General features: G+C 50.6%; 1 protein-coding gene across 5 annotated transcripts in view; it reads left to right on the top strand.

Moving 5' to 3' along the window:
• The window catches only part of QPRT (quinolinate phosphoribosyltransferase), a 31875-nt gene that overhangs the window by 8717 nt on the left and 10241 nt on the right, over positions 1–12917 (top strand). For 2 of the 5 annotated variants that reach the window (XM_074322605.2, XM_074322604.2), the window contains exon 3: positions 308–439. In XM_074322605.2, coding sequence (XP_074178706.2) covers positions 308–439 — 132 coding nt within the window. Of the gene's footprint in view, positions 1–307; positions 440–512; positions 951–4011; positions 4084–12917 lie in introns of those variants that run through there. The other 3 variants (XM_088801455.1, XM_074322606.2, XM_019717323.3) reach the window with 3 other exon arrangements.

The raw sequence follows: 12917 nt of genomic DNA, 5'->3' as shown, positions 1-12917 counted from the left end.
CTCTACCACCTTGGACAGGTCACTCTGCGTCCCTGGACCCGTTTCCCATTTGTGACTATATTTTTGAAAACCCTTCCTGTTTTAATTTTCTAAGTCAATTGAACTCGGGTCCAAATACAAAATAGTGCTAATATTGACCATGTTTTTGGACCCACAAAAGTGGTCATTTCATGTGGTTTCACCGACTACGAAAGAAACCACCCCGGTGCCCGATTTCCTCCTTACTCCCAAGCTTGTTATTCTTCTGTGGCCCTTGGAATGCCAGTCCCAGCTCACTGTTCTCACTGTTCCCCTCCTGGCCCGGCAGGCGGTGCAAAGGGCCCGGCAGGCGGCTAACTTCGCCCTGAAGGTGGAGGTGGAGTGCAGCAGCCTACAGGAGGCTTTACAGGCAGCTGAGGCGGGAGCGGACCTCATCTTGCTGGACAACTTCAGGCCAGAGGTGAGGCAGGGTCTCCTCCCTGGGAAAGAGCTCTGGTGGGGGCTCTTACCTCCCCTTGGTTTGTGTCCCCAAGGAGCTGTACCCCACGGCTGAAGTACTGAAGGCCCGGTTCCCGAGCGTGGGCGTGGAGGCCAGTGGGGGCATCACACTGGGCAACCTCCCTCAGTTCTGCAGGCCACACATAGATGTCATCTCTTTGGGGATGCTGACCCAGGCTGCCCCGGCCCTGGACTTCTCCCTCAAGCTGTTTGCTGAAGGGACCACTCCAGTGCCCCATGCCCGCCTGTCCTAAAGCCGAAGAGATGACACTGGCAGTGGGATAACATGGTTTCCTGAGACCCTCAAGGTCACATATCTTTAAGAACAGTGGCCAACAGGACACTCTCAGTGTTAGCCTGGGCTAATATCTGACTCTGCCACTTAATGCTGTGTAACCCCAAAGGGCTAACTTTACCTCTGCTCACCTCAATTGTCAAATCTGTAAAATGGGTCTAATAAATGATCAACCTTATGGATTTCTTTGGGTGATAATTCACACATGATATGTCCTCAGTAAATGTTAGAAATTACCATAGTTCATTTGTTCTAAGATGCACTTCCCCCACACACACTGCCTTCTCTGAAGTCAAAGTACATCTTTAATCAATGGTATCTAATGGCCACTGTCAACCAGGCATTGGCCATCATGTAGCTGCTGTGGCCTGTGCATGCAGGTTACAGACAAAACATAGTAATCTACATTGAAATGAATCCTAAAGAACTCTTTCTACAAGTATAAAATAGAAATGGTAAGTGATAAGAAAGCGTTGGTCATAGTTTAATTGACAATTTTCTTTTTGAGTGATCGTTTGTGTTTTACAATTAATGGTATCGTTTTTTAAATTTTTTTCTTTAAAATTTATTGGGGTGACAATTGTTAGTAAAGTTACATAGATTTCAGGTGTACAATTCTGTATTACATTATCTATATCTCACATTGTGTGTTCACCACCCAGAGTCACTTCTTCTTCCATCACCATATATTAGACCCCATTTACCCTCTTCTAGAGCCCCGCTTCCTCCTCCTCCCTTACCTTCTGGTAACCCCTAAACTATTGTCTATGTCTATGAGATTTTGTTCTTTCAGTTGTTTGTCTTGTTCTTTTGAATTAATGGCATCTTATATAAATTTTTAAAAATTAAGGAAAAAAAAGACAAGATGGTAGGTAAAATTCCATACATGTTTCAACACCTCCATATGTTGTTCCAATCACTTCCTGAGTAATAGATCATTTTGACAGTTACTCAGTAACATTTTTTTTTAATAATGATTTTATTTTATTTGCTTTTTTAAGGAAGGCACAACTCACGGTGGCCCATGTGGGGATCGAAACTGAGACGTTGGTGTTATTAGCACCACGCTCTAACCACCTGAACTAACCAGCCACCCCCTCAGTAACATTTAAGACCTGCTTTCTGGGCTCTCAGTAGCTCAACGTGTGAGACCAAACTACCAAGTACTGAGGAAGAGCTGACCATGAGGCTGTGAATAACTTCTCCATTAATTGCTCTACCCATCGGATTTTCCCCAGATAATGCAGGCTTTGTTTATTTCAGAAACGCAGGGCTCTTTAGATCACTGGACTCGAGCACAGCACACCCAGAAAATGATGAGGGGTAAAGAGATCTTCGTATATATCTCTAGTTTGGTGGGTCGCTGGGTAACCGCTTCCCTCCCTCTTACCTGAAACAGTCAGAAGCCTTAGCCCCAGCAAAGAGTTATCCACAAGTCACTTGTGGATATTTGGCTGCTTTTTAACCAAAAGAATGCATCTTTGTTGTTCTGTTTGCTTTGTATGTATAACACTAATTCAAGCCGAAACTCTGCCTTGAGGGTTAGATGTCTCATTGCGTTCAAACACGTTACATTTTCTAATGGCTTAATTTTCTTAAAGACCCCTTTCGGTAGCCTTCTGACCTGCCTCCATCTGGAGTGGTTATTCTCCAGGCCTGCTGTATACTCGTAGCTGTCTCCTTGAGAGCTCGCTTCATCTGCTGTGACTTCCTCCATGTCTCTTTTTTTTTTTTTTTTAAGATTTTATGGGGGAAGGGGAACAGGACTTTATTGGGGAACAGTGTGTACTTCCAGTCCTTTTTTCCAAGTCAAGTTGTTGTCCTTTCAATCTTAGTTGTGGAGGGCGCAGCTCAGCTCCAGGTCCAGTTGCCGTTGCTAGTTGCAGGGGGCACAGCCCACCATCCCTTGCGGGAGTCGAGGAATCGAACTTGCAACCTTGTGGTTGGGGGAGCCCGCGCTGCAACCAACTGAGCCATTCAGGAGGCAGCTCAGCTCAAGGTGCAGTGTTCAATCTTAGTTACAGGGGGGTGGAGCCCATCATCCCTTGCAGGACTCGAGGAGTTGAACCGGCAACCTTGTGGTTGAGAGCCCACTGGCCCATGTGGGAATCGAACCTGCCAGCCCACTGGCCCATGTGAGAATCGAACCGGCAGCCTTCGGAGTTAGGAGCATGGAGCTCTAAACCCCTGAGCCACCGGGCCGGCCTCTTTTTTTTTTTTTTTTTACTTTTATTTATTTAAGTGTGTTTTTCCAAGACCCATCAGCTCCAAGTCAAATAGTTGTTTCAATCTCCTTCATGTCTTGAGTTGGATCCCTAGTTTCCAGGATTCTATGTCTTCCTCTTTCTTGCTTTGTCCCTTTTTTTGATGGGTGCATTCTCTAGAACCATGTGGGTGAGGTTTATTGAGCTCCTTGGATATGTAGGTTTATAATTTTCAGCAATGTGGAAATTGTTCAGCCATTACTTCTTACAATATTTTTTCTGTGCCCTCATGGCTCTCCTTCCACTCCAATTACTCACATCGCAGGCTGCTCCACAGCTCACTGATGTACTTTTCATTTTTTAAAATTATTTTCTCTCTGTAGGTTTCATTTTAGATCATTTCTGTTGCTATGTCTTCAACTTAACTAAGCTTTTCTTCTGCAGTGTCCAATCTGTTATTCCAGTGTACTTTTCATCTCCAATATTGTCATTTTCATTTCTAGAAATTTAATTTATATCTTTTTTTCATTTCGCCATGTCTCTACCTGTTTTAAACATACAGAATACGGTTAGAGGAGCCATTTTAATGTCCTTCTCTGCTCCTTCTAACATTTGTATCAGTCCTAGGTTAGTTTCAATTGATTGATTATTCTCCTCAGTATGAGTCATGTTTTGTGGCCTCTTTGCATGTGTATAGTGATCTTTACTTGCTTGCCCTAATTTTACCTCGTTGAACACCAGGTATTTTTGTGATGCGTGTGATTTGTTAGGCAGTTTCAGAGAAGAGCTCAGTCTCAGGGTTAATTACTCCTCACTGCTAAGCCAACACCTTCCGGTGTAGTTGACCCAGTCCGGTTGCTGGGAGCGGCCCTGGCCTGGGAAGAGCTCCTAATTCTTCAGGGGGCCCTGGCCCTGGCACTTTCCTCACACACGTGTGCTAATTCTCTGCTGACTACTCCAGGGGGCCCCTGGGCAGATCTTGGGGTTCTCCCTGGGCAACTCGCTCTTCTCGGTGTTCTGTTCTCCCACCTCTAGCTGCTGTGGTCTCCTTGGACTCTTAGCTCCATTCCCTCTGCTCAAGAAGTCTTCTGAGTCTCACTTCACCCCCCACCCCCGACCCCTGCCTGCAGTTTGGAAGTTCTCAAAGCATAAGCAGAACCATCCTACAAGGTGAAGCCTTAATTGTTTTCCTCTGTCTCTGGGACTTGTTTTCATTACTATCTTTCAATGCTTGGTGTCCGGTGTTTTGAAAACCACTTATGTTAATTACATTAATTTCAGGTGTACCGCATATTTCAATTACAGTTGTTACACGTATATTCATATTTTGCCTTGTTTTGTGAGGGGGGTGGTGGTTGCTTCAGGCAGGAGGATAACCCGCCCCCCCCTCCACACACACACACTTTGGAGAGAAGCGAGAAGTGGGGTCTCCAGGCCGTGCTTCCAAGAGCTCCCCTGGTGGCGGGCGATTCCAGAATGCAGCCAGGTGAGGGCAGCTCCACAGACCTCTCATCTCCACTTGAAATGTTTTCCCCAGTTGGATGCAAACGTGGTTATTTCCTCCCCTCAGTTTTCTCTGGACTTCTGTTAGATGAATAGTGAATGGAATGATCCTTCGTCTTTTAACTTTTCTTTCTTGTTTTCCATTTCTTTGTTATTTTGCTCTACATCCTGACAGATGTTTAAAAACTCTTTCCCCCCGTACCTTCTTTCGATTAACTTTTAAAAAAGACTTTCATTAAAATATCGCTTACATACTGTATTATGTTAGGATAGTGCAAAAGTAATTGCGGTTTTTGCAATTATTTTTAACCTTTTAAACCGCAGTTACTTTTGCACCAACCTAATAGCTTCGGGTGTACACAATAGTTATTCAACATTTATATACCTACATATTTATATCATCATGAGAAGTCCGGCAACCATCTGACGCCGTCCCCACTGTCACAGTACTATTGACTGTATTCCCCATGCTGTACACTACATCCCCATGACGTATTTGTTTTATACCTGCAAATGTGGACCGCTTATGCCCCTTCACCTTTTTCCTCTTTTTTAAATTTTTCAATTACAGTTGACATTCGATATTATTTTATGTTCATGTCAGGTGTACAGCATAGTGGTTAGACATTTATATAATTTAAGAAGTGATCCCCTGACTAGTCTAGTACCCATCTGACACCATACGTAGTTATTACAATATTATTGACTGTATTCCCTGTGCTATACGCTACATCTCCATGACTACTGTGTAACAACCAATTTGTACTTCTTAATTCCTTCCCCTTTTTCACCCACCTCCTCAACCCCCCTCCCATCTGGCACCTCAAACCACTAAAGGCCAGAACAGTGAGGGACACTGCACACCCACTTCAGGAGTGCTTGTTCCTACTGCTCAGGAGAGGTCTCCAGCTGATGGTTCATGAGCCTCTGTGGCTCCCAGGCTTGCTCCATGTGTGTGTGAGTGTGTGAGTGTGTGTGTGAGTGAGTGTCGTGCGGGAGACCCTGCTCGCTGCGCCATTTGTTGGGCGGGGCGGCCTGTGGGATCTCTGCTCCTGCTCCCCACATAAGAACGCAGGATATGGTGAGGCCAAAAAGGAACACCCACGGAGCCATAGGTAGGGGAGTCATACCACTACGGTCTCACTGGAGGCTGGGCCCACCGGACGCGTGACCTGCCGTCCGCCTTTCCGCCAACCGACCGACCGACGACTCTTCTCCACTCTGTCGACTCTGTTCCTCTCTCTCGGCTCTCCTCTTCCCCTCTCCTCGGCCCTCCTCTTCCGCTCTCTTCGGCTCTGCTCGGCTCTGCTCGGCTCCTCGGCAATCCTCCGTAGCCGCAGCAATTATACCAGCGGCCAATCAGCTAACCGGCCACAGCCGACGGCCAATCAGCCACAGCCGATGGCCATCCACCACCCAAGCCAGCACCCCTCCACGTGAGGCCGAGAGCCTGTAAACTACCTTCTGGGGCTGTGGGGACAGAGCCCCAGAGAGTAGTTTACAGGCTCTCAGCCTCACGTGAAGGGGTACTGGCTCGGGTGGCTGATTGGCCGTCGGCTGTGGCCGGTTGGCCGATTGGCCCCTGGTATAGCTGCTGCGGCTATGGAGGATTGCCGAGCAGAGCCGAGCAGAGCAGAAGAGAGCGGAAGAGGAGGGCCGAGAGAGAGGAACAGAGGAGAGAGTGGAGGAGAGTTGTCGGTTGGTCGGTTGGCGGAAAAACGGATGGCAGGTCGGCGTCCGGTGCGCCCAGCCTCCAGTGAGACCGTGGTGGTATGGCTCCCCTACCTATGGCTCCGTGGGTGTTCCTTTTTGGCCTCACCATGTCCTGTGTTCTCTTGTTGGAGGCGGGAGCAGAGACCCCGCTGGACGCCCCCCATGACAAATGGCACAGTGAGCAGGGTCTCCTGCACGACAGTGTGTGAGTATGAGTGAGTGTGTGTGAGTGTGAGTGTGAGTGAGTGTGAGTGAGTGTGGGGACAGAGCCCCAGAAAATAGTTTACAGGCTCTCGGCCTCACGTGGAGGGGTGCTGGCTCAGGTGGTGGATGGCCGTTGGCTGTGGCTGATTGGCCGTCGGCTGTGGCCGGTTAGCCGATTGGCCACTAGTATAACTGCTGCGGCTACGGAGGAGAGCGGAAGAGAGTAGAGGAACAGAGTCGAGGATAGTGGAGGAGAGTCGTCAGTCGGTCGGTTGGCAGAAAGGCAGACAGCAGGTCCCGCGTCCGGTGGGCCCAGCCTCCAGTGAGACCATAGTGGTATGACTCCCCTACCTATGGCTCCGTGGGTGTTCCTTTTTGGCCTCATCATATCCTGCGTTCTTATGTGGGGAGCGGGAACAGAGACCCTGCAGGCTACCCTGCACAACAAATGGCACAGCGAGCAGGGTCTCCCGCACGACACAAGGAATTAGTAGATTCTAAGTAAAGACTTCTAATTATTAGAACCATCCTGCACTGTGAGTATGCAAACAGGTTTGTCAGAGATGGTGGGGAGGGGCTTTGTGTATGCATCCGTACGTACGTAATCCCGTACATGTGGAGCTGTAGCAATTCTTGGACCTTGTTCAGAAGGGATTTGAATGGTGTGTTCTCCCTGTGAATCCTCACGCTATAGCTGTGTCCGTGGCTCCCCAAGCCTACACTGACTATCCAGGTGTTGAGCAGGGTTGATAAGTGTGAACAGGTCTGCTTGTGTGGTCGAGTGTATAATTTCTGTGACCACTACACCTCGAATTATCAGGAACTGCCCTTTTCTGTGACACCAGGGATGCCGGTGCATGTCCTTGGCTTGTTGGAATCACCCCACTGGCAATGGCAGGAGCGTCTCTGGTTGCCAGTGGGATTTTGGTCCCAATTATGGAAAGGAGCGGAGGTCCGCTACTCTTTAATAGAGAAACAGCTGGCTGCTGTGTATGCAGCCCTAGTGGCCACAGAAGCCATCACAGGAACGGCACGCGTGTTGGTTCGAACAATCTATCCTGTCCAGGGGTGGGTCCGTACATGGACCCAGGGACCCAAAACGGGGGTGGCACAGACCACCACCCTCGCCAAGTGGGGTGCCTACTTGGAGCAACGTAGTACCCTTAGTTCAAGCCCTTTGAGCACAGAGCTACAACAGGTCCTGGGGCCTGTGGAGCTTGTAGCCCAGGCTGAGCCAAGTGCTCTGCCTAGAGGGGAGGACTTGGAACCCTCGGCCTACAAAGAAGGACAGCCCCCAGTACCTGAGGATGCCTGGTTTACCGATAGTTCTAGCCGAGGAGCTGCAGCCGTTTGGACGGCTATTGGTGTGCAGCCCAAAACAGACACCTTTTGGTTTGATACTGGGATGGGCCAGAGTAGCCAGTGGGCTGAATTAATGGCTATGTGGATGGTAGTCAGCCACAAGCCTGAGCCCCTAGTTATTTGCACTGACAGCTGGGCGGTGTTCCGCGACCTAATGTTGTGGCTCCCTACGTGGAAACACCAAAACTGGTTGGTGAGACACCGTCCACTGTGGGGTCAAGCCATGTGGCAGGACCTCTGGGATCTAGGGCAGAGAAAGGAGGTGACCTTAATGCATGTCACAGGTCACTCCCCCTTAGTGTCCCCAGGTAATGATGAAGCAGACGCCCCAGCACGGGTCCGATGGTTAGAACGGGCTCCTGCCACTGATGTGGCCCACTGGCTGCATAGGAAATTGCAGCACGCTGGAAGCCGAACCATGTGGCAGGTGAGCAGACCCTGGGGCCTGCCTTTGAAATGACAGGAGATAGCAGATGCCTGCTATGACTGTGCCGTCTGTGCCCAGGACAGCCCCCAAAGGCGGAGGCTCCCCTGGGAGACACAGCAGATTACGCGAGGGAGAGTGCCCCTCACTCGCTGGCAAGTGGATTACATTGGACCCCTGCCTAAGGCCTGCAATGCGATATATGCATTTACAGCAGTGGACACTGCTACGGGGTTGATGTTTGCTTGGCCCTGTCCGTCTGCAGATCAGCGGCATACAGTGGTCGCCCTTACACAGCTGTGCACCCTCTATGGGAGCCCCCAAGTCATTGAAAGTGACAGGGGTACCCATTTTATGGGGCAAGAAGTGCAGCGCTGGGCTGCCAGGATGGACGTGCAATGGTTGTTTCACACCCCGTACAATCCACAAGCAGCTGGCATGATTGAACGCTATAATGGCCTTTTGAAGCAAGGTCTCCAGGTGTCAAAACACCCTCCCACGATGCGTGACTGGGCCTCGTGTCTATGGGACGTCCTGAGAGTCCTGAATGAGAGACCACGGAAGGGAGGGCCCGCGCCAGTAGAAGCTCTGCTACATCGAACGGCCGCTCCCATTCAATTACAAGTTACCACCAGTGAGACTCTGTTAAAGCCAGACTACGGCAGAAATGGGAACATTTTTCTGCCAGCACCCACATGCTTGAAAGCAGGGGAACGGCAGCAATGGACTTGGCCCTGGCAGGTCAAAAGCCCCCACTGTCGGTAGTTGGGCCTCATAGCCCCATGGGGGGCCGGTTTGACTCATGATTTGCAAGTGACGCCAGGGGTGGTGGCTGAGTGGCCACGGCAAGTGACTGTAGTATACAGAGGTCCCGATACCGGGATGATTTTGCGAGGAAACTATGTGTTCTCACTATGGCCTATTATGGGGTCCCCTGTTCTGTTACATGTTGAAACTATGCAAGGGACCCCAAGCACTGCCATAAAGGTCTGGTACCACTGTGGGGACAGAGCCCCAGAAAGTAGTTTACAGGCTCTCGGCCTCACGTGAAGGGGTGCTGGCTCGGGTGGTGGATGGCCGTTGGCTGTGGCTGATTGGCCGTCGGTTGTGGCCGGTTAGCCGATTGGCCGCTGGTATAACTGCTGCGGCTACGGAGGAGAGCCGAGGACTGCCGAGGATTGCCGAGGAGCCGAGCAGAGCCAAGGAGAGCGGAAGAGAGTAGAGGAACAGAGTCGAGGAGAGTGGAGGGGAGTCGTCGGTCGGTCGGTTGGCGGAAAGGCGGACGGCAGGTCGCGCGTCTGGTGGGCCCAGCCTCCAGTGAGACCATAGTGGTATGACTCCCCTACCTATGGCTCCGTGGGTGTTCCTTTTTGGCCTCACCATATCCTGCGTTCTTGTGCGGGGAGCGGGAAGAGAGACCCCGCAGGCCACCCCGCACGACAGTGAGTGAGTGAGTGTGTACATTTTGGCTGATTTTACCTACAATCCCTGATTTCTAGCTTCTGCTGAAGAGTCAGGATGGACAGCATTGTTGGCACCAAGTGGCAGCGCCCCTTGCAGTCAGGCACGTGGTCTCTTCTCACCTCCATCCCTCATCCACACAACTCACCTGTGTCTTGGGCTCCGCCTCTTTATGCACGTCAATTCCTGACCCCTGCTTTTGTGGGGGTCTGACTTTATCCCGGGGACTAGTACTGCCTATCCCCAGGAATGGCAATGGACTGGTTCTGAGATAACCTTTTAGTTAACTATCTTTTCTTTCCCACGAGTGCTATCACTTTAGAACAATGGAAAACCTAGAGAGAGGAGGACCATATCTGCCCCAGTTGGAGGTAGAGACTTGGGGGGTCCCCAACGCAGGAGACAGCAGTGGAAGCCGTGGCACCCGAGACCCCGTGTCGAGGGAGAGAGAAGCCGTGCAGGACAGGTGGCCTCTGAGGAGGGCAGCCGGCAGAAGAGTCAGGCAGGATAGCCAGAGAGAGGGCAGAGAAGCCAGGTACGTGTGCAGTCACAGAAGCTAAGGGAAGAGAACGTGTCAAGAACAGTATCAAAATGTCTAACACTGCCAACAGGAGGCTGAAAGGTGTCCCTTGGTTAAAACAGGTAGGCCATGATTTTGGTGAAAGCGGTTTCTGCAGAGTGCTGAAAGGGTACAGAAGCCTGCAGCGGGTTGTAGAGTGATGGGGAGATGAGAAAATCTGGACTACTAGGATAGACAGCTCTTTCTAGAAGTTGGTGCAGGAGGCAAGAGGTCATGTTATATGGCGAGCGATGGAGAATTAGTTGTTGGTCAGCTGTTGTTTTAAGGTGGGAGAGATTGAACTTGTTTGTAGAGGAAACCGTCCGGGTTTTGTGAATGGTATCAGCTGACGAACACATCCCGACCATGAAACATCTAGAAATGCTGCAAAAAAACCCACAAGCAAACATCCTTTAGAATACACAGCTGGGTTTCAAGAAGGGGAATCCCCGGGAGCCACACACAAAAATAACCAGAGCTGTGTGAGCTGTTGGTGCCTGCAGAGCTTTGGCAATGATGGGCCTGGGTTTCACATCCACCTAGAGCTTGGAGAGGAGGCGTGGCCTGGGGCACTGGACACTGAAACCCTGATACCAAGCTCAGCCCCTTCAAGGGTGACACCTTCAGGGAAAGAATAGGCTAGAAAAAAACCTTCCCATCAGTCTGGGCAGCACAAAAGAACCGTGTCTGACTCACCCTGAGACCTGGGGGCAATAGAAAAGTCTCCCCTAAGAATTCATAACCAAAGCTTTGCCCTCACTTGGATTTACCTTCCTGTTTACACCATCTGCATGGTCTCAGAAGCCCAAAGGACATGAACAGATCATGTGGTCTAGCGTCAGTAATACCCCTGAAGCATCCTGGGAAGGAGCAAACAGAACCTCTCTAGAGAGACATCCCCTCTGACTGGTCGCATGGATTCCCACTAAAAAGGCACTGCTGAGCCAAATTCACAGGCCCAAATTAAAAGCATGAGAGGAAGCCATCGTCACGAATGCCACTGAGCACCCTAGAACTCGACAACAGAATGATGGCATAAAGGACCAGATGGTGACTGTGTTTCACATGCCTAAAGAATAAAAGAAGCACTCAACATGAGAAAGTCAGAAGGTGATGTTTGAAAGGCGGGGACAGGTTTAAGATAAGGAGAAAGGAAAAAAGGGTACAGCTGATACATCCCTTTGTCCACCCACTTGCTCATTCGTTTCCCTTTCCTGGGCTCCTGTTTTGTTCTAGACCACGTCCTGAGGCTGGGAATACAAAGAGGACTTGGGGGACAGCAGGACTTTGGGGACAGTTATCTTCCTCTGCCTGAGGAAGATAACTTCCATGCACACATGCATCTTTCATTGTGTACCGTCCTCAGATGTTACAACTGGAAAAGTCCTGATAGAGCGTCTTGTTCAATTTTCAACTCTCGTTGTATAGACAGATTGTGAGGTCCTGTAATATAAAAATCATTTTTCTGAAGTGTCACCCACCCACGTGAGTGGGTGACAGAGCCAGATGGAGGCCTGGGGGCCTGGCTCAGGTGTCCCTTCCCCTCTGTCCTGCTTTTGCTGAGCTCTTGGTGTGCAGACATCTGAGCGCTGATCGCTGTTTCCCGGGTGGACTGACCACTCATCGTGGCTAGAATCCCCACAGCCAAGTCCTGGCAGCTGATGGTGACCAGCAGTGACATGGTTACCCAGCTGGTAAGTGACAAGAGATGGGACAAGAGCCCTGCCTTGTATCAGTTATGTGTCCCTTCTTATCTCACACCCTCCACCCCAGCCCTGCCTCTAGAGAAATGGTGAACTCCTTGAGGGGGGCCAGGTCTGGTTCCTCCACCCCCAGGGCCTGGCTCAGGGAAGGTGTGGGGTGACCAGTGCTGGGTGAGTGCACCTGGGGAAGTCCTTTAGCCTGGGGGCTTCTCAGTCCCCTGCTGCTCCTTCAATTGCTGGCATCAAAAGGGTGAGAGGGGAGGTCAAGGACTAAGCAGGAAGAGCCGAGTGTTGGCCTCTCTGCCCAGCAGCCTTTCCCTGGCGTGGGGAGCCTTGGACGGCATTAAGTAGCACTGGGTCTCAGCTCCCTGGGCCGGGCCGTCGGCGGCTGTACTTCCGGAGAAGGCCTCAGGGTGGCGCCAGAACATCTAACACTTGCTGACCCATCCGTTCCTTTTTTTTTTATTGGGGAAGGGGAACAGGACTTTATTGGGGAACAGTGTGTACTCCCAGGACTTTTTTCCAAGTCAAGTTGTTGTCCTTTCAATCTTAGTTGGGGAAGGTGCCGTTCAGCTTCAAGTTGTTGTCCCCTCAGTCTTAGCTGTGGAGGGCGCAGCTCAGCTCCAGGTCCAGTTGCCGTGTCTAGTTGCAGGGGGCACAGCCCACCATCCCTTACTGGAGTTGAACGGCAACCTTGTGGTTGAGAGGATGCGCTCCAACCAACTGAGCCATCAGGGAGGCAGCTCAGCTCAAGATGCCGTGTTCAATCTTCGTTGCAGGGGGCGGAGCCCACCATCCCTTGAGGGAGTTGACCGGCAACCTTGTGGTTGAGAGCCCACTGGCCCATGTGGGAATCGTACCAGCAGCCTTTGGAGTTAGGAGCACGGAGCTCTAACCTCCTGAGCCACCGGGCCGGCCCCCATCGGTTCCTTTTAACAAAGAAAGAACCCATCTGTGGGTCAGTGACTCCAGCAGGGAACAGTGTCCACTTAGATTTTAAAATCTTTGTTTA

This window comes from Rhinolophus sinicus, chromosome 10, assembly GCF_057876585.1.
Source record: "Rhinolophus sinicus isolate RSI-liver-muscle chromosome 10, RSI-T2T, whole genome shotgun sequence".
NCBI classification, from domain to species: Eukaryota; Metazoa; Chordata; class Mammalia; order Chiroptera; family Rhinolophidae; genus Rhinolophus; species Rhinolophus sinicus.
Note: the sequence above shows the minus strand (reverse complement) of the source record. Positions and strands in the feature narration are given on the sequence as shown.